General features: G+C 43.8%; 1 protein-coding gene across 1 annotated transcript in view; it reads left to right on the forward strand.

The window, feature by feature from the left end:
* Positions 1-26,500, forward strand: part of LOC123504962 (protein turtle-like) — a 178,367-nt gene that overhangs the window by 111,875 nt on the left and 39,992 nt on the right. The window contains 11 exon segments of the mRNA XM_045255933.1: positions 3,978-4,096; positions 10,338-10,566; positions 12,756-13,031; positions 14,835-14,894; positions 14,897-15,121; positions 19,355-19,545; positions 21,568-21,648; positions 21,735-21,863; positions 22,451-22,722; positions 23,602-23,774; positions 25,724-25,783. Of these exon segments, the coding sequence (XP_045111868.1) occupies positions 3,978-4,096; positions 10,338-10,566; positions 12,756-13,031; positions 14,835-14,894; positions 14,897-15,121; positions 19,355-19,545; positions 21,568-21,648; positions 21,735-21,863; positions 22,451-22,722; positions 23,602-23,774; positions 25,724-25,783 (1,815 nt within the window).

Genomic DNA, 26,500 nt, shown 5'->3' on the forward strand with positions numbered 1-26,500 from the left:
CTTGAAAACCCTGCTAATCATCCGTATGGCCTTGGAGAGCAGTCGTGGTGAGAGAGCAAAGCGTTTCTGAATACGAGCCAGAGAGAGGTGACAGATTTGGCCTTGAATGGAGGGTGAGGCGAGGCATTACACTGCTGCTGGCGGACATGCTCGGTCAATACTCCAAACACAGCCTTTCTGAGTGCCCTGGCTGGCTGGCTGGCTGGTTGGCTGGTGGGCGGCTCGCAGCTCACTACACTCTCCTGTGCCACCAACGCCTGCAAGTCGTCTCTCTGCTTCATCACGCTCACCTCAAGTCAAATCTTATCCCTCGATGTAATGTTCCTTAAGGTCTGATGGATAAATCTCGTGTGTTTTGTTTTCCTATCAGCTGCTACATGGCTCCATAGACATTTGGGAGGTGTGTGTGTGTGTGTGTGTGTGTGTGTGTGTGTGTGTGTGTGTGTGTGTGTGTGTGTGTGTGTGTGTGTGTGTGTGTGTGTTGTCTTCTGTAGGTACAAACACAGTGAGGGTGAGATGATTGCAGGATTTACTGGAATACGACGCGTGACTTCCAATATGTTGTTCTCTCTTGGAAAATCCGAGAATCCAAGAGCTGTCGACACAGTGGAGACAGGAAAGGTGTCTTTGCCTTGACCCTTCTTGCTTCTACTAAATTTGCAGCCCAAACAGCCGCGCTCATGAACACTGAGTCACTTCATCCTGAATGTGATTCACTTTCACTTTTAGCAAATCTTGAGCAAGAAGCGTGATTTCACTAAATGTCTGGAAACAAACTGTACTGTAACTTGAAGTGTGTGGCTCGCGCCGCCACCCTGCAGCAGGCTCCCTCAAGCCTGCGGCTCAGCGTGCGGCAGCCACGCCAAGGCTGCCTACCCTGGTGCTCTAAGAAACACACGGTGGCCACCCTCTGCTTCAAGGAGGCTCTCTGGCAACAGGGAGTCTCTGGCGAGTACGAACAGACCGTAGAGTGTGAAGTGAAGGACCTGGCGCGGCTGAGACGCCTGGAGGCTGACCTGCCCGTCAAGGTGAAGTGCTGGACCAAGGGGCGGCCCAGCAAGATGCTCCTGCAGGACTCGCTGGGCACCCTGCTGGACCTCATGGAGGGCAGCCCCACCTCCGAAGCCTGGCTGGCATTCACTGTCTCAGGCCAGGAGCAGCAGGTGTGCTGCCAGCCACAGGAGGACCAGGGCGGTGCCGGCGTCCCTCTGCCCCATAGTTATGACGCCCTGATGAACGCAGAGGACTCGTCCTTGGAATACGACGACCTGTGGGAGGAGATTCCCCTGGAGGAGGAGGAAGAGGAGTCCCTCGAGGCTCCCGACTCCTGCGTCGGGGATGATAGCGAGGCAGATGACGGGGAGTGGGTGACCTTCGTCAACCCCTCCACTGGTAGGACTCTGCGTCTTCCTCGCCACATCGAGGAGGAGGCCGTGGAGAGGTGGCGCGCCCCCTGGGTGTGGACCAGCCTGGACGACCTGCTCAGCCTGGATAACGTGCTCAGTCCTTGGGGCACTGAGAAGTGGCGAGGCCCCGGGGCATGGACCAGCGAGGACGACCTCCTCAGTGTCCGCGCCCTGCGCATCCTGGAGGGCATCCAGCCTGTGGTGAAGAAGGTGCAGCTTCCCGAGGGGCCTCAATGGTGGGAGCAGGCCAGCCCTGCCACTGCTCCAGTGATCCGCCCTGAGGAGCAGGCCAAGCAGCAGGATATCGGACTGCTTCCTCCTGACTGGAACCTGCCTGCCTTCCCAGGAATCCATGCTGCGCCTCGCTGCCGTGGTGAGGCGGACGCAGGGCAGCCCGAGGTGGCCCTGTCTGCCCCCAGTCATTCTGGTGAGGCGGACGATGGGCCCCCCGAGGTGGCCCTGCCTGCCCCCCGGCTTGACGGTCGGGCAGCGAGGGGCAGCATGGCGGACTGGCGACGTGGCCTCTTTATCGTTGTGGCCTACATGATCTACGCCACGTGGGTCGTCATCTGGGGCGACGACTTCCTGTACGCCATCAGTGACCGGCTGGATGGCTTCTCGGCGGGAATGGACTCACGCTCTGCCCTCACCGAGCCAAGCCATGAACTCTGAGTCTCGAGGCAGTTTGGTGACCGAGCGGTTTGAATGTTGAGTAACGCGTGCCCTCTCCACCACATGACTTCATCCTTATTTCCTTCATGAAATCGATGCCGTGTTCTTGGAAGCGGTGTCATCACTGTTGTCTCTGTTGTTACTCTTATCATTGTCTTTATAATGCTATCACATGCATCGCTACCATAATCTCTCAAACCTGGAACATACATAAATCTCTCTCTCTCTCTCTCTCTCTCTCTCTCTCTCTCTCTCTCTCTCTCTCTCTCTCTCTCTCTCTCTCTCTCTCTCTCTCTCTCTCTCTCTCTCTCGTTTGTAAAGTTCTTAAAAAATGTAATCTTTCCCTCACGATTTATTTATTACTATTTATTACATCATCATCATCATCATCATCATCATTATCATTATTACCATTACAAAAAAAAAACGATAAAATAAAAAAAGCATAAACAAAACAAGATGAAAGAAGAAAACCAGGCACCGAAGAGAAGAAAACCAGAAACAAAACAATAAAGGAAGAATTAGTAATAGATCGTGAAAAGAAAAAAAAAGAAAGAAAGAAAGAAAGAAAGAAAGAAAGAAAAGTAAAAAATGTAATGTGTGTGTGTGTTGTGTGTGTGTGTGGTGTGTAAAGTGTTAACTCCTGGGTGTTGTGCTTGTGTGTGCTGAGAGGTGTTGTGTGTGTGTTGCTTGAAGTGCTGATGTCTGTGTGTTGTGTTGCCTGAAATATGGGAGTGCTAATTTATCTGTGTGTCTTAAATTGAAGTGCTAATCTTGTGTTGCATCCTTGAAGTATTGAGGTGCTTGTGGTGCTGTGCTGTGCTGTGTTGTGTTGTGTTGTGTGAAGTGCTAATGACCGTGTGGGCTGTGTTGCTAAGAGAAGTGAGTGCTGACGTATTGAGATGGTGATAATGTTGTGTTGCAGGTTTTGATTATCTTGTGTTGCGTTGGCAGAGGTATTGAGTTTGTAATGGTGCTATGCTGTGTTGTCTGGAGTGTGTGTGTGTTGTGTTATTGTGTTACTGATAGTTTTGGGTGTTGAATTATTGGTGTTGTGTTGTCTGGAGTGTTTATGTGTTGTGTTATTGTGTTACTGATAGCTTTTGGTGTTGTGTTGCCTTGTGTATGTTGTGTTATTGTGTTGCTAATAGTTTTTGGTGTTGAATTATTGGTGTTGTGTTGCCTGGAGTGTGTTGTGTGTGTTATGTTACTAATAGTTTTGGGTGTTAAATTATTGGTGTGTTGCCTGGAGTGTTTATGTGTTGTGTTATTGTGTTACTAATAGCTTTTTGGTGTTGAATCATTGGTATTGTGTTGCGTTGGCAGTGGTATTGAGGCAGTATGATGGTAATGGTGTTGTTTTGTGTTACTTGGAGAAATGAAGTACTTATACCTGTGCATGTTGAGTTACTGAGGTGGTGATGGTGTTGTGTTGTGTTGCTGAGGTGTTGAGGTGGTAATAGTGTTGTTTTGTGTTGCCTGAAGTGTGTATGTGCTGTGTTACTTGTAGCTTTGGGTGTTGATGGTGCTGTGTTGGTGAGGTGTTGAGGTGGTGATGGTGTTGTGTTGTGTTGGTGAGGTGGTGATGGTGGTGTGTTGTGTTAGTGAGGTGTTGAAGTGGTGATGGTGGTGCTGTGTTGTGTTGGTGAGGTGGTGATGGTGGTGATTGTTTTGTGTTGTGTTGATGAGGTGTTGAGGTGGTGATGGTGGTGTGCTATGTTGGTGAGGTGGTGATGGTGGTGTGTTGGTGAAATATTGAGGTGATGATGTTGTTTTGTGTTGGTGAGGTGTTGAAATGGTGATGATGGTGTGGTATGTTGGTGAGGTGTTGAGGTGGTGATGATGTTATGTTGTGTTGGTGAGATGTTGAGGTGGTAATGGTGGTATTCTGTGTTGCAGGGGCGTGTTCTCAGTACGGGGACGCGGAGCACATCACGGCCATCCTTGGGGAGTCTGTGGTGCTGAACTGTCCCGTGTCACAGCCCAAGATTGCCTACATCATACAGTGGAAGAAACAGGTAAGCTCTCTTCTAATACCACTAGTCTGTGTGTGAGAGAGAGAGAGAGAGAGAGAGAGAGAGAATACAGTGCCACATGAAAGAACCAACAAGCCATTTTTTTTTATACCATGTGGGCTTTTCACGGGAATTTCTTGGCTAAAGGGGATACTTTTTGTGGTACCTCCTGTCTGAAAGCCCACCCGCTAGGAAACCGTTGCCCCGAGTGAGGAAGCCCAACCTACACTCAGACCGTGGGCAGGATTCGAACCCGTGCGCTTGGAGACCCCTCGGACCCCAAAGCACGTATGGTTCCACTCTACCACGGTGTGTGTGTGTGTGTGTGTGTGTGTGTGTGTGTGTGTTGCAGTGCTAATAATGATGAAGAAGGTGCTAGGTGTAATGTGTTAATTCCTGAGTGTTGCGTTACTTGAAATGCTAATAAAGTAGTAGTAGTAGTAGTAGTAGTAGTAGTAGTAGTACAAAAAAAAGTGTCTAGTTTATAGAAGTCAGTGTTCTCTAAAGTGGCTCCTGGGTTCAAGACATTCTGTAGCTTGTTGATGAGATAATTGATTTGATGTGACTAATATTAAATTGTTTTCTGTCGATCCACTCTTATCACAAGGACACACTACGGTTTTCCTCAAGATCTGAGTCACAACCACGCATTTCTCCAGGACCCCATTCAGACCAAGACCCAAGAGCCATGTTACACGAGACAGATTTTTGTTTTATACTACTACTACTACTACTACTACTACTACTACTACTACTACTACTACTACTACTACTACTACTGTCATCATCCATCATCATCGTTGTCTTCAATTTTTTTTTTTTTTTTTTGTATTATTTTTTTTTTCTCTTCGCTTTTTCTTTTTTTATTTTTGTTGTTCATGTTGTTGTTCTTCTTCTGCTGCATCTTCTTCTTCTTCTTCTTCTTCTTCTTCTTCTTCTTCTTCTTCTTCTTCTTCTTCTTCTTCTTCTTCTTACTACTACTACATTGTCATCATTATTTGTTACCATCGTTACTTTTTTGTTAATGTTTCTTTGGTTTTCTTTTCTTTGTTTTTTGTTCTTGTTCATTATCATCCTCATTCTCGTCTTCTTCTTCTTCTTCTTCTTCTTCTTCTTCTTCTTCTTCTTCTTCTTCTTCTTCTTCTTCCTATTCCTATTCCTCTTCAGAAACTGCAATATTTTTTTTTCTTTTTTTCCTCTCTTTACTGTCATCACCATTATTTTCTGTCACCACTGCCATCATCTTCATTCTCATCATCATTATATTTCCCTCTCACCATTTTATTCCTCGTCTCTCTCATTCCTAGCTTTATTTTACCTTTTTTTTTTTAGCATTTGTATTTTCTTTATTTCTTTATTTTTTTCACATCTCTCCTTTTATAATGTACATTGTTCCTGTTTTATATTTTATTTTCTAATTTTTTTTTCTCTCCATTATACAAGGTAACTTAAATTGTCCTTTGCTTTATATATTTATAGTATATTTCTCTCCAATATATAAGATTTGTGTGTATTTGTATTTGTGTGTGTGTGTGTGTGTGTGTGTGTGTGTGTGTGTGTATAATAATATGCGCCAGTTGGTTTTTTCACAAATATTCTAATTACTTTTCCCACTACATATTAACCCCTTTAGCACCATGACGCGTTTCCATATGCATTCTGCTTACTATTTGATGATTTTATACAGCTTCAGAAACTCATGTGGGGGATTAAAATAGCAAAGATTCCGGCCATTAATCTTGTGACCTCCAAAGACCCTTCCTAATGTCAATAAAATGGTCTAATCGTACTCAAATCTTAAGGTAAAAAAATGTGTCCCAGTATTGAAGGGGTTAAGATAGTGAAGATTATGGCCATTAATCTTGTGACCTCCATAGACCCTTCCTAATGTCAATAAAATGGCCTAATCGTACACAAATCTTAAGGTAAAAAAATGTGTCCCAGTGTTGGAAGGGGTTAGATACGAGAAGGAAACGAAAAAGAAGGAAAAGGAAAAAAAACCACCACAACAACATTATTTCTTTCCCAACCCACCCACGAGCAGATGAAAAAAAGAAAAGAAAAAGAAAGAAAGGAAAAATGAAAGTAACATGTATGCGTTCAAAATTATATCAGTGTAACAACTCCAAGCAAAAAAAGGAAAAAAAAGAGAAAAGAAGAAAGTAAAGAAAAGAAAGAAAGAAACAGAAAGAAAGGAAAAGTAAAAGTAATATGCACGTTCAAAATTGCTGTAACTATACTTAATCTTGAACTGTAGCCACTGTAACAACACCATTTCCCTCCCTACCCACAAGAAAAAAAAAAGAAAGGAAAAAGAAAGAAAGGAAAGAAATAAGAGTAACATACATACGTTCAAAATTCCTGTAAATACTTAATCTTGAACTGTAGCCACTGTAACAACACCATTTTCCTCCCTAATCACGAGAAAAAAAGGAAAAAGAAAAGAAAAGAAGATAAAAAGAAAGAAAGGAAAGAAATAAGAGTAACATACATACGTTCAAAATTTCTGTAAATACTTAATCTTGAACTGTAGCCACTGTAACAACACCATTTTCCTCCCTAATCACGAGAAAAAAAGGAAAAAGAAAAGAAAAGAAGATAAAAAGAAAGAAAGGAAAGAAATAAGAGTAACATACATACGCTCAAAATTCCTGTAAATACCTAATCTTGAACTGTAGCCACTGTAACAACACCATTTTCCTCCCAACCCACGAGAAAAAAAAAAAAAGAAAAGAAAAGATAAAAAGAAAGAAAGGAAAGAAATAAGAGTGACATACATACGTTCAAAATTCCTGTAAGTGTACCTAATTTTGAACTGTATAACACCATTTTTTTAACCACCAACCCACGAACAAAACAAAAAAAAAAAACGAAAGAAAAAGAATAGAAAAATAAAAAAAAAAAGAGAAAGTAAAAACAAGAGTAACATTATAATTCCTGTAACTACGTCATTTTAAACTGTAACCACTGTAATAACACTTCCCCCTAACCCACGAGTAGCCCCCACCCCTCCCCGTAAAAAAAAAAAAAAAAATAGAAGAGAAAAAGGAATGAAAAAGGAAAAATAAGACTAACACGCACCATCAAAATTCCAGTAAACACCACAGAACACCATATCCCTCACCAAGCCACCTTACAACACCACACAGCCAATCAAACAAGAAAAGAAAAGAAAAAGAAAAGATGTAAGTTTAAATTCCTAGAGCACTATTTCCCTCCCCTAAGCCACCAAGCCACCACACAGCCCCACAGCCAAGCCACCACACAATCTCAAAATCAACCCCTCAAACAGCCAAGCCACCACACAACCCCACAACCAAGCCACCACACAGTCTCAAATTTAAGCCCCCACACAGCCAAGCCACAACTCAACCCCAAAGCTAAGCCCTCACACAGCCAAGCCACCACACAACCCCACAGCCAAGCCACCACACAGCCAAGCCACTACACAACCCCACAACCAAGCCACCACAAAGCCAAGCCACCACATAACCCCAAGCCACGACCAGCCTAACCCTATACAACCCCACGACCTTGAGGAAATTGCGCACCTCTTCCTTGATGATGTCTCCGCGTCGCCACCAGGACAGTGTTGGCGCGCCTTTTTTCCCCGCGGCGTGTGGCAGTTCCTAGAAATCATAAGTGTGGCGGGGTTTTAAGAGTGTCGCGCCGAGAAGCATGACGAATAGCCGGCTGGAGGGCTCTGGGGCTCTAAGGCTCTGGTTGGCTTCTCTCTCTCTCTCTCTCTCTCTCTCTCTCTCTCTCTCTCTCTCTCTCTCTCTCTCTCTCTCTCTCTCTCTCTCTCGTCTTTATTGTTCCTGTGTTTTCTTTAGTGTTGTTTTTGTGTTTCTGTCCTTGCTTTTGTTTTGTTTATCCTTGTTTTCTTTTTTTTTTTTTCTTTGTTCCATTGTTTTCTTTATCCTTTGTCTTGTTTGCGCTGTGTTCACTTGCTTTTGTTTTTCTTTTCATGGTTTGGTTGTGTTCATCTTTCTTTCTTTCTTTCTTTCTTTCTTTCTTTTTCTTTTTTTTTTTTTCATCCATCTTTTCTTCATGTTTTTCTTCTTCCCTCTTTTTTTCTTCTTGCATTTTTTTGTTTTTCATCTCTTTTTGTTTTCATCGTCTTTTGCTTCTGTGTGTCATTTTATTTATTTTATTTCTATTCCTCCTTTTCATCTCTTACTCTCATATTCACTGCCTCATTCATCATGCTTTCATTCCTCCCCTCATCTCTCCCTCTCCTTTCCATTCATTCTTCATTGCCATACACCATTCCTCCTCCTCCTCCTCCTCCTTCTCCTCCTCCTCCTCTTCATCTTCATTTTCCAACCTTCCCTCTACATCCCTCATTGCTAAACCACACGTCACACATCCTTCCTCTTCCACATCCCCCTCATTTTTTTTTTTCCACCTCGCCTTTCTTTCCATTCTGTTTCCCTTTCCTTAAATGTTTATCTTTTTTTCTGTATTTTGATCTATTTTTTGTATTTTCTCATGTTTTTTGAAGTGTTTTCTCTTACTTTCTTTTCATTCCAGCTAACTTTTCTTTGATTTTTTTTTCTGTATTTTCTCTTTCTTTCCATTCTATCTCCCTTTCTCCCTCCCTTTTCATCCAATTTTCCGTATTTCCTTCATATTTTCCTGAATTTCCTGTTTGTTGCCATTCCAGCTTCGTTTCTCCTCTTACCTTGCCCTTTCCCTTCCCTTCCTTTCCCTTCCCATCCCATCCCATCCCATCTCTCCGTCACCACACAACAACTTGGTCTTATATTTCCCAGTCAGACATTACCTAGTTCTGTCGATCCTTTCCCCGAGTGACTAGTGTGATCAGAACAGCCGCGCCTCGCCCCACATCTCTCTCTTCTGTCCTGGAGTCGTGCGTGGATCGGGGGATTGGTGAGGGGATTGGGGGGTTGGTGAATGGGTTGGGGGTTGGTGAGTGAGTGGGTTGTTCAGTTTTTTGCGTTATTCATTGATGTTTTCGTTTATTTATTTAAGTTACGGTTTGTATTCATTTACTCTACGTTTTTTGTGTGATCAGCCCAAAGTGGTAGTAGTAATGAACACTTAGGGGCGAGAACGAGAAGTAGTGGTAGTAGTGGTGGTGGTGGTAGTAGTGGTAGTGGTGGTAGTAGTAGTAGTAGTAGTAGTAGTAGTAGTAGTAGTAGCAGCAGTAGTAGTAGTAGTAGTAGCAGCAGCAGCAGCAGCAGTAGTAGTAGTAGTAGTAGTAGTAGTAGTAGTAGTAGTAGTAGCATCGAGTAACAGGAAAGTGGTCTTGAGTAGAAAAAGGACATACTATTACATTTACCCGCCAGCTGCTTGGGTTTCGAGTGACCGCCAAGATGTAGCAGTAGTAGTAGCAGTAGTAGTAGTAGTAGTAGTAGTAGTAGTAGTAGTAGTAGTAGTAATAAAAGAAAAGGATCTCAACTTCTATAGCAACAATGATTTATGGCACTCACTGTTTCTACGGAGCTTGGGTTTAAATAAATTATACTTTGATTAACAAGTGTGTGTGTGTGTGTGTGTGTGGTTCCAGAGAGAGAGAGAGATTTATTGTCAGTTCTTTAGCATGCCTCGTATGTTCACCTGGCTGTGGTCTGTGGGTTGAGGTGGTAGGCGAGGCAAGGCAAGGCAAGGCAAGGCAAGGCAAGACAAGGCAAGGCAAGGCAAGGCAAGGCAAGGCAAGGCAAGGCAAGACAAGACAAGGCAAGACAAGACAAGACAAGACAAGACAAGACAAGACAAGACAAGACAAGACAAGGCAAGGCAAGGCAAGGCAAGGCAAGGCAAGGCAAACCCACATCGAAGAAAGAAGGAGAAAGAAAGACGAAGTACCAGACTGAAGTAGAGCCTGTTTGTGTGTTGGGTTCCTTTGTCACAGTACCGTTAATTAAAGTACCGTTGAACATCGAGACTGGAAGAATACAGTGTTGGAAAGGAAGAAGAAAAAGATAAACATTAGTGCTATTTTTAAACTGACGACCACTCTCTCTCTTCACCACCACAGAAAGAAGAGAAAATAGTAATAAACAGCTGAATACGTGAAAATATAAAGAATAGTGGTATACCCTTACTAAATAACAGCTTCTCACTCTCCTTCACCACCACAAAAATGAAGAAAAAATAGTAATAAATAGCTAAATACGAGAAAATATAACTGACGTCCACAGAAAGAAGAAAAATATAGACAATACCGCTATACCTTTACTGACGACCACTCCCTCTCTCTCTCTCTCTCTCTCCTCAGCACCACAAAATCCCCATCTACATTTGGTATGAGGGTTACGATCCCCACGTGGAGGAGAATTACAAGGGGCGGGCGTCCAGAGTCAACCCGGACACCACCTTCGGCCTCGCCTCGCTCAACCTGACGTCGGTGAAGGAGGAGGATCAAGGCTGGTACGAGTGTAAAGTATTCTACCTGGACCGTACCGGCGCCACGGACAACGGTACCTGGATACACCTTGATGTCCACGGTAAGACGGATGCTTCTCTTGACTCTTGATTCTTTACTCTTGATTCTAACTTTCTAACTCTTACTCTCACTTCTTCTTCTTCATTACTTACGTACGTACTTACTTTACAAACTTACTTTTCACCTTCGTACCCAAGAAGATCTCTTAGCTACATTCCTGTCTCACTGGTAATCTCTCACTGGATACACCCGGTAAGGCCCCCCCCACCACCCACACCCACACCCACACCCACACCCACACCCACACTTCCACTTCCACCCCCCCTCCCATCCTCATAACCTTCCATCCTCTCCACTCCCTCCTCCCCTTTCTCTTGTATCCATTCCTGTCACCTCTCTCTCTCTCTCTCTCTCTCTCTCTCTCTCTCTCTCTCTCTCTCTCTCTCTCTCTCTCTCTCTCTCTCTCTCTCTCTCTCTCTCTCTCTCTCTCTCTCTCTCTCTCTTACAACCCTCCTTCCTTCCAATCTTCACTCTCCTTCCTCTTGTGTTCCTTCCTGTCTCCTTCCTCTCACTCTCTCTTTACTCCAAAACTCTTTCCTTCCAATCTTCCACTCCTCTTTCCTCTTGTGTTCCTTCCTGTCTCCTCTCTCCTTCTCTCTTTCTCTTGTGTCCCTTCGTTTCTCTCCTCTTCTCTTCCTCTCTCTCTCTCTCTCTCTCTCTCTCTCTCTCTCTCTCTCTCTCTCTCTCTCTCTCTCTCTCTCTCTCTCTCTCTCTCTCTCTCTCTCTCTCTCTCTCTCCTTCCTACTCTCCTTCCTTCTTCCACTCTCCCTTCCTCTTGTTTTCCTTCTCGTCTCCTTTCCCTCTCACTCTCTCTTTACTCCAAAACTCTTTCCTTCCAATCTTCCACTCCTCTTTCCTCTTGTGTTCCTTCCTGTCTCCTTTCCGTCTCCCTCACTCCCTTCTCTTCTCTGTCTCTCTCTCTCTCTCTCTCTCTCTCTCTCTCTCTCTCTCTCTCTCTCTCTCTCTCTCTCTCTCTCTCTCTCTCTCTCTCTCTCTCTCTCTCTCTCTCTCTCTCTCTCTCTCTCTCTCTCTTCATTCGTTACCTCAATCTCCTGCCCAGTGTGTTTGTAGCTGGCCTCCTCTCCTCCACTGGTCATTTGTTCCCAGTTGTGTGTTTCCTCTAGGTTGTAATAAGGTCAGATGGAGATTTTGTCACTTGTTTTAAGTTTATTTGTAGTCATAAAGTTTTTTTTTTTTTATTATTATTTTATTCAATTTCTTCGTTTATCTATTCATCTTTTTTTATTTATATTTTTTTACCATTTCGATATTCCATAGATTACAATGGAAGTCACCCTATCGTTCATTTGTATTTTGGAGTTTTCTTTTTTTCTTTTTTTCTTTCATTTATTTATTTGTTTTATTTATTCATTTATTTCATTTGTTTAATTTGTGTCTTTTGCCAGTTAGGTGTGACGTGAGTTATAAGGAAAGTCATTGTAGCAAGTTCAGTTCAGTTCACAGAAAGGTCATGTAGAACACTTTTTTTTTTTTTTTTTTTCTTTCTTGTTTTTCACCGGAAGATAATTTTTTAGAGAGTCTTTTCAAGGTTAATATTAAGTTCACTAGTCATTCTTGCTGTTTTTTTTTTTTTTTTATTGTTGTTGTTCGTCTTTGTTTTCTTTCTTCCCCAGAGAGAGCAGTAATATTGTTTGTCTGTGAGTGGTAGGAGGAATGGCACTGGAGATTGTTAAACTGTAGGTAGAAAACTAAGATCTCATTGTAACGCCATCAGATTCAGTTCCATCCCCTGTTGTGTCTTCCATGAACCTCCCAACACCACCCATACGTACATCTCATCACCACCTCACTATCTCCACCACATCACCACCTCCCCACCTACCCCCCATCACCACATCACTACCTCCACTACATCCCCCATATCAGCACATCACCACCACCCTCCCCCACATCACTACATCACCACCTCATCACCACCCTTACCTTCCCAACATCACCACTCACCACCTCCCCATCTCCCCACATCACCACCACCCTCACCTCCACCATCTCTCCATCTCCCCGTCTCCAAACATCCCGCCACACATCATTACAGCACCACCTAACCACCCCCCACCTCACCACCTCCTCATCTCCCCAACATCACCACGTCACCACCTCCCCACCACCACATCACCTAACCATTTCCCTACCTCAGCACTATCTCACCAGCTCCCCATATTCCCGCAGCCCCTCCTCGCTTCACCACCACGCCTGATGATGTTACGTACGTCAACATCGGCGACTCCATCATCCTTAACTGCGAGGCTGAGGGGACCCCGAAGCCAGAGATCTTCTGGTACCGGGACGACAAGACAGTGGAGGCCTCGGAGACGGTGGGCATCTTCAACGACGGCACCGAACTCAGGATCAACAAGATAAGAGACGAGGATATTGGTGACTACGTATGTGTCGCCAGAAACCCCGAAGGACGCGTGCACCACGACGCTAAAGTGGTGATCGCAGGTAAGAGGGACACGGGGGCCGGGACTGGTGCGCTGTTTGTTGTCTAAATTCCTCCTCTTTGCTCTTATCCTGTCTCCTTAATGTCACTTCCTGTTGTTGTTTTGTTGTGGTTGTGGTTGTTCTCTCTCTCTCTCTCTCTCTCTCTCTCTCTCTCTCTCTCTCTCTCTCTCTCTCTCTCTCTCTCTCTCTCTCTCTCTCTCTCTCTCTCTCTCTCTCTCTCTCTCTCTCTCTCTCTCTCTCTCTCTCTCTCTCTCTCTCTCTCTCTCTCTCTCTCTCTCTCTCTCTCTCATGTAAGAAGGGTAAACTGGCTAAGGGCAACAAAACGGGCTTACAAATTGGCTCACTCAGATGCCAGTCTCCAAACAGGATCAAGAAAAAAAAGAAGGAAGGAAGAGAAGGAGCCAGATTTGTATAGCCGTCTTACTTTCATCTTGTCACCCTGATGTGTTTAGGGTGAAAATTGATATATCGTAGGTAAGGCAGGTAAGGGCTCTTTCTGTTTCACACCTTAATTTTATTCAGTCTTACCGCTTTTTTTATGCAGGAGGGAAACCACCCAAGGGCAACAAAATGTATAAAAAGAGGCCCACTTGAAATGCTGGTTCCCTTAAAGAATAGTAAAGAATTGACCAAAATTAAGGAACAAATCTCGTGTCCCTGCCACCCTGTCATCCCTGATCTTCATGTACAGAGTGAAAAAATTTTGCTTATATGAGTTGACATATGCCATTTTCTCTCCCTTTCACCCTTGTCTTAGTTACTTCAGGTACAACACCCTCACCCTGTCGCCTTAACTCTCTTCATGTTTAACCCCTTCAGTACCGTGACGCGTTTCCATATTCACTCTGCTTTGCTATTTGGTGATTTTATGCAGCTTCAGAAATTTATGTCGGGTATTGAAATAGCGAAGACTTTGGCCATTAATCCTCTGACCTCCAAAGACCCTTCCTAATGTTAATAAAATTGTCTAATCGTACACAAATCTCAAGGTAAAAATGTGTCTCAGTACTGAAGAGGTTAAAATAATAAAGACTGTGGCCATTAATCCTCTGACCTCCAAAGACCCTTCCTAATGTCAATAAAATGGTCTAATCATACACAAAACTCAAGGTAAAAATGTGTCCCAGTATTGAAGGGGTTAAGGTGAAAATCTGTATGCTTTTTTTTTATTATTATTATTTTCATCCATCTCCGTAAGTTTCCCTTCCCCTGTGGTGTTGTGTGGCTTCCTGGTCCAATGGTTCCCTTGATGTGCAGGTGAGGGAGTGAAGGAAGGGAGGGAGGAAGGTAGGAAGGTAAGATACGGACCAGGGAGGGAGCGGTAAGAGTTCTCGCCCCCCCTCCACACACACACACACACACACACACACAGTTTGGTTAGGATAACGAGGTGGTGATGCATGTGCTATAGTCAACATTCTCTAACAGGCATATTCCTCTCCCATCCCTCCTTCTTTCCTTCCTTCCTTCCTTCCTTCCTTCCTATCCTATCCTATATTTCATCTCTTTCGTCTTTCCTTTATATCATCCATTCCTCTCTCTTTCCTTTCCTTCCTTCCCCGTCCTTCCCTTCCCTTCCCTTCCCTTCCCTTCCCTTCCTTTCTTCCTTCCTCCTCTCTCCTTTCCTTTCCTTTCCTTTCCTCTTATTTCCTCCTTTTCATCCTTTCTGTCTCCTCTTTCCTTCTTCTTTTCCTCTTTCTGTTCCACTCTCTCTTTGCCTTACTTCTCTCCCTTCCCTTCCCTTCTCTTCCCTTCCCTTCCCTTCCCTTCCCTTCCCTTCCCTTGCCTTCCTCACCAACCCAGGCGGCGCTGTGATCGTCAAGCCGCCGCAGAACCAGACGCTACAGGAGGGCGAGAAGGCGGAGTTCCGTGCGAGGCGAAAGCACTACCAGGGAACGTGACGGTGAACTGGAAGCGCGAGGGCGTCTCCATTGACAAGCTCTCCTGGCTCGACTCTCGCTCCTTCACCCGCCGCGACGGAGCGCTCGTTATCAACCCCACCAGTTCCGAGGACGGCGGGTTCTTCACCTGTGAGGTCTCCAATGGCATCGGTACCCCGCAGAAGGCCACGGCTTACCTCAACGTGGAGTGTGAGTGTTCATTGCTTTGTTGGAGTGTCTTGGTGGTGTTTTGTTGGGGAGGTTCTTGGTGTGTGTGTGTGTGTGTGTGTGTGTGTGTGTGTGTGTGTGTGTGTGTGTGTGTGTGTGTGTAATTCACTGTTTGATCTGCTGCAGTCTCTGACGAGACAGCCAGACGTTACCCTACGGAACGAGCTCAGAGCTCATTATTTCCGATCTTCGGATAGGCCTGAGACCAGGCACACACCACACACCGGGACAACAAGGTCACAACTCTTCGATTTACATCCCGTACCTACTCACTGCTAGGTGAACAGGGGCTACACGTGAAAGGAGACACACCCAAATATCTCCACCCGGCCGGGGAATAGAACCCCGGTCCTCTGGCTTGTGAAGCCAGCGCTGTGTGTGTGTGTGTGTGTGTGTGTGTGTGTGTGTGTGTGTGTGTGTGTGTGTGTGTGTGTGTGTGTGTATGTGTGTGTATTTGGGGAGTTTCCAGGCTGCCTATCTACTTCCTTGCCTACCTACACACACACACACACACACACGGTAAGCGGCGAGGCAAATGGGCAAGCATCTTAATGTGTGGGGTGTGTTCACCTAGCAGTAAATAGGTACGGGATGTAACTCGAGGGGTTGTGGCCTCGCTTTCCCGGTGTGTGGAGTGTGTTGTGGTCTCAGTCCTACCCGAAGATCGGTCTATGAGCTCGAGCTCGCTCCGTAATGAGGAAGACTGGCTGGGTGACCAGCGGGAAACCGAGGTGAATTACACACACACACACACACACACACACACACACACACACACACACACACACACACACACACACACACACACACACACACACACACACACACACACACACACACACACACACACACACACACACACAGCTTTCCTGATGTTGATGAGTGTTTCTAGTGGTTTGCCTAATTTGCTCTCCACACACACACACACACACACACACACACACACACACACACACACACACACACACACACACACACACACACACACACAGAGAGAGAGAGAGAGAGAGAGAGAGAGAGAGAGAGTTCTCATGCGGCAGATAATCTTATTTTAACGTTATACTCTTTATTCTTCTTATTATTATTCCATCCCTTTTTTTTTCGTAACCGGATAAAGATTTTTCTTTCTCAACCTTCAATTTAAAAAGTAGCAAGAATGGGAGGAAGAAAACGAGAAAGAAAAAAAGAATGTGTAAGAAAGAACGAGAGAGAGAAGAAAACAAGAATGCGTTGGTGCCGAGCTCTTAATAATACGAAACCTCTTCAGGGTGTCGCAATACAGAGCACTGCCGCTACTTGGCGCAAAGAAAGTATCCTGTACAAGCAGAGTAGCGCTTTCACCTGCTTTGAGAGGAGAAAAGGGCGTAATTAGGCCAGGCTTGGGAACGCGCCATTGAAACACACAAACCTGCCTTTCCCGCCGTGCCTTCCGTGCCTGCATGGCTTTCCACACGTGCCCCCGACCCTCCCCACGATCCACACACCCACCCACCACAACCACCAGTTCCCTTTATTGAGGTTGGTGTGAAATTGGAGTGCTGTATTCCTAGTCCTGCGAGACACCGCTGTAAAATATGACGTCTTTTTATCGCCTAGCCTCGCCGCCGCCAGCCAGCCAGCCAGCCAACCGCTCCCCGCTTGCTGGTCGGGGGCAGGCGTTCGGTGGCCTCGCTTGCTTTGCCTCGCCTCGCCTCGCCGTGCAGCACGTTGGAGTGTGGGTGTGGTTAGGGTGTTGGTTTGCGGCTCGAAGCTTCGTGTTTGCATTCCTACGTGGCGCTTCGTTCAGGATGGAGTTTATTCTTCCTTCCAGCACTCTCAAACATTTTCAAGCGGTTTGCCTGCCTGGCGACGCGGAGCTGCAGCGTGGCGGGTGGCGGCGCTTCGCTTCCATGTTGTCTGTTGCTCGGTGCGCTGGTGGCGGTTGTGGCGGTGTGGACTGTTTGAAAAATGTTGTGAAATGCTGGATGAATCAACGAGTCCCTGAATGCTCCCGGAAATTGCTTGGAACCAGTGATGCCGCAACACAAAATAGATGGAAGAATAGTTTTTTTTTTTTTTTTTTTTTTTTTTTACAATGGAAAAGTGCAGGACAGACAGACAGACAGACAGCAGTGTTGAAGATTGTTGTTATGATGGGTATTCTTCCCTGCCATCTATCCACCATCTTCACTATACGCCCACCAGCACACATCACCCCGCTTATTGCTTCCCATAGCGTCACTGGTACCAACTCGGAGTGTGACCGCCTCTCACAACACCGTCTTACACAGATGGCGTTGCTCTGCCGGCCGACACAGAATTACTGGGCTTGGAGTACTTTTTCGCAATCCATAAATGCGCATTTGCGTTAGAATTTAAAGCTGAAAGTAACTTACGGCCACGCATAAACACATTTTACCCATTTGCATCAGTTATTTGGATTGAATATGTGTTCGTCAGCGTAATGATCATCTCTATTTCTCGAGGATTGCCGGAGGACCTGTAATCATAAACTCTTCTCTCACCACTATTGCTTTCAAGGGCCACAGAGATGATGAGCCGAGTTTTCAGGAGTCTTTCTTAAGTAAATGATGTAGAAATCTTATTAATCTGTTACCACAATTGTAAAAACATTCTTAAAACCCGTGTCACTTCAATTAGAACCTCATGAATGTAGAGACTAGTGAACTGAATGTAAATTTCTAGAACAATGAAAGGATCAACTGCGACTTCTAATGAACTGAATGAATCTAAACTTAGCTCTCAGATGAAAACAATGTAACCTCAATATTGACCGATGTAGTGACGTGTAAGGTGTATCGATGCAAGAATAAGGCTCGTATTCTTAACACTTCTGGGCTTCACCTCCACTATTTCAAAAGGCTTTATTTAGATTTACACGAGCTTTTAAGATGTGTGTTTTTTTTTTTTTTTTACGGTTCTAGAGGCAGATTGACAAGATTTCTACATTATTAACTGTAGAAACACTCTTGAAAACCCCGTAAATCATCTCTTGGAAAACAGTCATGGTGAGAGAGAAGAGTGATTTTTAAGTTTTTTTTTTTTTTCCATTTCTAGACAAGATTTCTACATTTATTAATTGGAGAAACACTCTTAAAAACCGTGCTTATCATCTTTGTGGCCTTAGAAAATAGTCGTGGTGAGAGAGCAGAGCGTTTTTTAAGATATTTTTATGGTTCTAGAGACAGAATGGCAAGATTTCTACATTACTAACAGTAAAAACACTTGAAAACCCCGCTAATCATCTCTGTGGCCTTAGAAAACGGTCGTGGTGAGAGAGCGGAGCGTTTGTGAATACGGACCTTTAACACTCATCATCCTACATCAAGAGAAACCTCCTTCCCGTAATACCAAGAGCAACAAAATACCACTAAATACTGTCCTGGTGTACTGTAGTGTCTGCTAATTGTATTCTCGGACTCTCATCAGCGCGTTAATCAATATTGGTACACTACAACAAATTAAGTGTTTTATTGCCCACAACAGTCTCGTGTGTGTGTGTGTGTGTGTGTGTTGGAAAGGTAGTAGTTTTCAAGGCATCTTCTTTGTATTCCTATCGAGTCATGTTTGATTGTTGTGTTCAGTCTAGACTCCGTTCTCTGTACTCCTGCGTTACCACTTTACCACACGGCCCATTTTTGCAGACCTGTGTGTGTGTGTGTGTGTGTGTGTGTGTGTGTGTGTTGGGAAGGGAGGGGGGGGGCATTTTTCACCCCACTTTCGCCTGTATTCAAAATCGCTTCCCTCTCTTACCGCGACCATTTTCAAAGACAACAGAGACGATTAGCCGAGTTCTCAAGAGTATTTCTCCTGTTGATAATGCAGAAAACTTGTTAACATGTCACTAGAATTACAGAAACACCCTTAGAAACCAGTGGCACTTTAACTAGAACCCTTTGAAAATAGTGAAGGCGCTGCATGTGAGGCGCGGAAGTGTTTCAGAATGTGGGCCTGATTACAGTCGTGTTCAGTCTTTGCTACATTTTCTATAACCCTACAGCACCATTTCACATTCTTTCTCTTCCTCCTCCTCCTCCTCCTCTATCACACTACCACATCACCACACTGTCCTATTGTTTGCAGACCCAGCACCACTTCACATTCTTTCTCATCCTCTTTCCTTTATATCACTACGTACTTCACATTCTTCTTCCTCCTCTACCTCTTCCTCTGTTTCCCATTACCACCTCACCAGTGTCCTATTGTTGTTTGCAGACCCAGCCCGCGTGACGTTTACCCCCACCGTGCAGTACCTCCCGTTCCGCCAGCAGGGCATCATCAAGTGCTACATCAAGAGCAACCCGCCCATCCAGTTCGTCACCTGGATCAAGGACAAGCGCCTCTTTGATGCCGACAATGACAGCACGGTGGTCAAACTCAACAACGGCTCGCTGCTCATCACAAAGGTGCGCCACTGAGGGATGGGACGAGATGGGCTGGGTCGATGGATTGGTACAGGATGGGTTGGGTTAGGCTGATCTGGGTTGGGTTGGGATGGGTTGGTTTGAGTAGGGATGGACTGGGCTGGGTTGGTTTGAGTTTTTTTTTTTTTTTTTTTTTTTTTATACCATGTGGGCTTTTCACGGGAATTTATGGGCTAAAGGAGATACTTATTAAGGGTGCCTCCTATTTCAAAGCCCACCCGCTAGGAAACCGTTGCCCCGAGTGAGGAAGCCCAACCTACGCTCAGACCGTAGACAGGATTCGAACCCGTTCGCTTGGAGACCCCTCGGACCCCAAAGCACGCACGGATCCACTGTACCACGGGATGGACTGGGCCGTGTTGGGCTAGGTTAGCCTGGGCTGGGCTGGGCTGGGATGGGTTGGGCTTATTGTTTTCACGCTAGCCAAGGAGAGAGGGAGGTAGAGAGCCAGGGAGGGAGGGAGGGAGAGCGAGGGTGGGCAGTGCTTGGGGTAATGTCTGTGTTTCTCCTTTGCTTTGAGGATTTATTTATTTTTCATTTTATCTTGTTTATTTTATTTTTTTCTGCTGCTTGGGAATTTATTAATTTATTTGTTTTGTATTGTTTGTTTGTTTGCCTGTACTCTGGGCTTTATGTGTTTATTTGTTCATTTGTTCATTTTTTGGTTGGTTTATTTGTTTATTTGCTACTACTGTACATACTTGCGACTTTATTTTATTTATTTGTTTTGTTTTATTTATCTGTTTATATATTTATTTGATTTTTCCCTCACCAATTTATTTTATTCTATTCATATGTTTATATATTTATTTTATTTTTTTTTTCCCTTAATGAAAAGCTCAACAATATATGCTCCAAGGTTTTAAACTGTCAGGACGTCAATAGAAATAACCTTCTCACAACAAAACACAAACATTATCATACAGAAAAAAAAATTGAATAAAATATAAATGTAAATCTGAAAAATTAGTTTACTTTGATGAGAAACGATATTTGTATGCAGTGTTGATGTGTGTGTGTGTGTGTGTGTGTGTGATCTGCCAATAATTTATCACGCTTTTTAATTAGTGAGGTTTCAAACATTGCTGTGAATATATTGCTATGCCATCAGTCACGCTCCACACAGTTGGCAGAGAAAACAGTGCTCATATTACACACTGGTACTTTGCTGTTGATGTCCCGGAAGTGCTCCATGTGGCAACTGTTACTGCTTCATATCATATCTTAATGCATTTTTTCTTTTTTTTTTTATGTAAGAGGGAGAACTACCAAGGGCAAAAAAGTGAATATTAGAAAAAAAAAAAAAGGCTCACTGGAATTATAGTCTCCACAAAAGATTCATAAGAGTCAGTCAAAATTGAGGGACATATCATGGTTGGTTAATTATGTTCTTTATTTTATGTAAGAGGGGGAAGCTGGCCAAAGGGAAACAAAACGGAAAAAAAAAAAAATACCCACTAGATAAGATACAGTATAATTTTTTTTCTAGTACATAGACAAGAGAACATTCATAGGTGTGTCCATTTTCACCAAGGCAGAAGCTGTTTATGTTGAACTCTAGCCATGGTAGTTAATAAATGAATGCTGTGGATGTGTGAAGGAAGACACAGGAATGATGACCACTAGAGAAGAGAACTTTATTAAATAAAAAAAAACATAAGGAAATAAGGGAAGCAGCAAGATGTCCCTGTACAGTATTCTCCACAACAACTCAAGTATCAGGAGCATATCACCCATCCAATCTGATAAAGAAGAACATCAGACAAAAAAAAAAAAAATGTGACAGACTATGACTTGAGTTCCTTTAAGAAGGTGGTTTCAAGACATTTGTCCCTGACTCTTGGCTAATTCTTTTTTATATCTTTAAGGGAACTGGTATTCAAGTGGGCCTTTTATTTATTTTTTTTTTTTAATTTATTTATTTATTTTTTTTTTTTTTGCTGGCTTCCCTTCTTGCTTTTAAAAAAAAAAAAGTGTTAAGACCAGTTCGTTGTGCCCCTACAGGTGAACCAATCCCACCAGGGCCGTTACAGCTGCACACCCTACAACCCCCATACCACCGCCGGCGCCTCAGGGGACATGGAGGTGAGGGACACATTTCTGTTGCATCCTAACATTTAATCAAAGGTGTAACAAGAGGAACATTATTTCTGACTTTTGTTTCCCCGCAGGTCTTAGTAAGGGATCCCCCCATCATCACCCCGAGACCCCAGCCCCAGTACCACGGCCAGGTTGGGGAGGAGGTGACCCTGGTGTGTGGTGGTCAGGGCTCCCCCACCCCTAAGGTCAACTGGCGCCGAGTAAGTCTTGTCTTTCATGGAGGGTGTGTACAAATGAGGGTTTGAGGTGTGTGTATTTACCTAGTTATATTTACCTAGTTGTAGTTTTACAGGGCCCGGGCTTTATGCTCGTGTGGCCCTGTCTCCCGTGTGTGTGTGTGTGTGTGTGTTCAAATGTACTGTTTCCCACCAATTGTCAAAGATTCATTTGTTGGATTGCCATGTGTGACATACTAGTGTAAGAATAGACACTAAAAAACAACAGAAAAGGACTTTGATTATGTACATAACTTTATTTTCTTTATCCTTATTTTCTCTCACTATGTATTATCAGCTACCATGAAGGCTGCTGGAACTGAGCATGTAAGGAAATATTGAATGATAGTAACATGCTTCAGTCACACACTAGATGAAAGGCAAGTCATGGTGGGTAAGTGAAGTGTGTGGCAACAGCAGGACATCACCCTACACCCTGCCACTCCCTTCAGCTCCCTGCCTTCACAATGATTGAGTGAAGCAGGTAACATTAACAAGATCACCCTTCACCCTGTCAGTCCCTTCAGCTCCCTGCCCTCACCCTGCTGACCTTCCTCCTCTTCGCCCCGCAGCGTGACAGCCACAACCTTCCCCGTGACCGCACCAGCATCATCGGCGGCAACCTCACCATCCGTAACCTCCACAAGAGTGACCACGCATACTACGAGTGTGTGGTGAGCAACGAGATCGCCACGCTGGTCACCACCACACAGCTGCTGGTGGAGGGCACCACCCCACACCCTCCATACAACATCTCAGCAGAGACTCAGTCCTTCAGCATCAAACTGTCCTGGCTGCCTGGCTACCCGGGCGGCAAGGACTGGAAGCAGCAGTACATTGTATGGTGAGCGTTTTCCCGTGTAGAAACTTTGTGGCATCACGGAAATGTCAAACTTGTGTCTTTCTTATTTTGTTCCACTCATCCTGAAAACTGGTGAAACACGCTGCAGGGGAAGCAGGCAAGTCCACCTCTTACTTCTATATAAAAAGCCAACTTTTCAAATATAACATGAATATCTTATCAAAGGTTTATTTCAAGAAGAATAATTTGTTTGCTCTTGAAGGCTTTGGCATGGACTGAGGGTTTGTCTGTGGTATGAAGTACACACAAGCAAACTAAATCAGAGTTTACCATGAAAATGTTCTATGTTTGTATACACATGGACTTCGGTTTATTACATAATGTTTCCCAACACTGCGTGTGAATTTGCTCTTGTATTTTGCATTCAGGAATTCAGGTATTATACTTCAAAACTCTCTTCCTGTAAATGGAAACGTTGTCATTTACTAACAGTGTTTCGTTGAAGTTTCTCTGCATTGAATTTACATGTATTTACATTTGTTGATGTGTTTTGTCCATTTCTGTGTTTTTATAGTTTCCTTCATTATTGATAGACTGCAGTATTTTGCATTGAGCATTATATTGCTTTACTTTTATTACATACTACTATTAGGATTATTATTATAATTATTATTATTATTATTATTATTATTATTATTATTATTATTATTATTATTATTATTATTATTATTATTATTATTATCATCATCATTATTATCATTATTATTGAGAATTTATGTGTATTCTCTTGTATATATGTTGTTGACAAGCCCTCACAAGCTAGCAATGAAGAGCTGCAATACATTACTAGTGTGCACCGTAGTGACCACTGCAGAGTGTCACGGATTGCTGACTGACATGCTTGCTCGGTGCTGCCGGCAGGTACCGCAGCCAGGGCTCACGCACCTGGTCCCAGGTTGAGGTGAAGCCCACAGGCAGCACCAGTGTCACCATCTACAACCTGAACCCCGACCATCCCTACGAGATCCAGGTGCAGGGCAAGAATGCGCTGGGTGATGGCATGTTCTCAGACATCATCACCGTCACCACCAAAGGTACTGCACTCTGTCCCCAGGGAGGGAGGGAAGGGGGGAAGGATGTTTAGCACACTTAGGTTTACTATTGTCACTATGTATGATCGTTGCTCCTCACAGAAGGTTCTTGTTTGTTGTCAGGGTGTGTCTTATCAACAGAAAACTGAAAATATAAATGCTTAGGAAAATTGATTTGCAAAATTTTTGTTGTGAAATGCAAGATAAACTGCATAGATTTGTTGAAGGACATTTATTGTCTGATTGATAAAAATGTACACTTTGATATGCATTAAAATGTAAAGATTGGATCATCAGGTATGATGAATTATTGCTAATGAAACCTACTCATGTTAAGAATATTAGACTGTCCATCAGTTGAATCATTAGCCAGGAAATAACTGAGTCAGATCACAGATCAGATGAGAGGATTGACTATTGTTGTACTCAGCACCACATTCAGTATGTACTCTGTTCATGTGCAGCATAACAAACCATACCATTGCATCATTGGAGTGTGCAGTATTGAGTCATACAATTGAAGCACATTTGTCCTGTCTTTACTTAAATTGCACAAAGAGTTACAAAGTAAGCCATGTGGTGGTTAAGGCAGTAGGCTAAGGGCCAGCAGGCTGACTTGTAGCCCCAGGGTAAAGCATCATTGGAGGTGTTTTTAGACACGCTGCCGTGGTCACTCTGGATCTCTTAGCAGTAGTAGTCCTCGGTTTTCGAGAGGACAGTGGTTGTAGCTGTACGGTGATACGGTGGTCACTCTGGTAACACCGATGCACACTAACATCGCTATTAGCCAAGACAAACTAACACAGTGGAGGGCCTTGCCAAGCTTCACCAATAGCACTCTGTACTTCAGGTGTTTGAGGTTCATTGTAGTGCTAGACTTGAGCTGTCATTTCCTTCAGTAGTGGTGACTCTCGGCCTTCTCTCTTCTGCTCACTTTAGAAGCTGTGCTAGTCATCTTTTATCTCAGAAAAGATTATTTCACCTGTAGATCTAGATATCTAGAAACTGGGATTCATTTAGACATTTGTATCATCCTTTGATATCTTGTTATGAATACTGGACACCTCCTCAATGTCTATTCTTCTCATACATTGTTGTGCTGAGGCTTGCTTCAGGAGGTTACTGTACAGCATTGTGGTGTCAGGGACACAAACACTGTGTCTGTGTCAGGCAAGCACTTCTCTCTTGCAGTTCTTGGTGCCATTATACATATTCTCATTTCTGACTACCACATTAATCCTGAAGTTTTCTCTTATGAAGGGCATTAGGTAATAAATACAAATTTTTGTCATGTCTTTTTAACATTGAAGTTCATCTTGCAGGACACCTTTCTGATGTAGGAGGTTAGGAATAATGTTCTAAACACTAACCAAAGCATCAGTCATCATTTGATCTATGAATGTATGACTTGAGTTTATTAAATCATTCAGCTTCTTATTGCAGAATTGGGGAGATAATATAGTAAGAAACATTGTTAACTTTGTTATTTCAGAGATCTATTGAAAGACATTTCTTTAACTCTTTCAAAATTCATTCTAGCTTTTGAATCTCAGTAAGGTATTTCTGATATGCAATTCCTAACAAAAAACATAGTCTCTTCATAAACTAATTTATTTGTTTAGCTATATGCAATTTTTCAATTATTCTATATTGATTTTCTTAGATTGTTTTATGATGTGAGAAGTTAGCGGGTTATTTTCCTGAGGGTTACAAAGGTGCTACCTGTGCCATGGTGCATACTTGGTGATAGGTGTGTCACTGTGTCACCACTCCATATAGACCATTGCTCTCTGTCTCCCTCTCACACTCACACTGTTGTATACCTCGCACCTCATCAACCTGTCAACTATTTCCTCTTAGTAACCTCATCGTCTTTCCTCTGCAAAATGTTTCCTCCTGTGGGGCTTCTCCTCCTGTTGCTCCTAACCTTGCCTCTGCTTGGCCTCGGGTAGGTGAGAACAGGACGTCAGCGGGGACTCGCTCCTCCACAGTAGATCCGACCACAACTCCCGGTAAGAATCACATTTATCTCTCACTCTCCTTTGGTCTTCCTACTGTCTTTTCGGCATTTTTCTCATTTTCCGTTCCTTTTTTCCCACCATCACCTCTCCCCTATGTGTGTTGCAATACTGGCTTGTCAGCTTCAAAGACTGTCGCCATCGTTGTTGTCTGCATACCAGGGATTACTACCACTACTACTACTACTATTACTATTACTACTATTACTACTACTACAGCATACTCCATTACCTTATATTTTTTTTATTATTATTTACACCAGTTTCTTTATGTCCCTTTTTTTTATCCTTAGTGTACATACATAGAATGCCTCTTTGAATCTTGTGAGCATGTTTCTAGCCATGACCTTGCTGGCTGTGGCGCTGCAGACATGAAGAGAAGTCATCATGTCTGCTGGTAGGGACGTCATGGTATGCATTGCTTCGCATCCATGAGCTAGTGTTGCCAGGCATGTCTTGGGGTCTGTCACCGCCAGAAACACCTCATCCCATCCTCGGAGACAGTGCATGTTTTGTTGTGCATGACGATTTGAGCTGGCCCGGCAGATGAGATGTTATGCTAGATGTGTCAGTTACTCAGCCAACCACCAGCCATGTGTTGTTGTTATCTCAGTCCTTTCTTGTCTACACCTGAATTGAGATGGGAAGGGAGAGGGAGAGGGAATTTAACAGGGCACGAGGGGATTCCATGATATATTATTGGTTTTTTGT

This window comes from Portunus trituberculatus, chromosome 17, assembly GCF_017591435.1.
Source record: "Portunus trituberculatus isolate SZX2019 chromosome 17, ASM1759143v1, whole genome shotgun sequence".
NCBI classification, from domain to species: Eukaryota; Metazoa; Arthropoda; class Malacostraca; order Decapoda; family Portunidae; genus Portunus; species Portunus trituberculatus.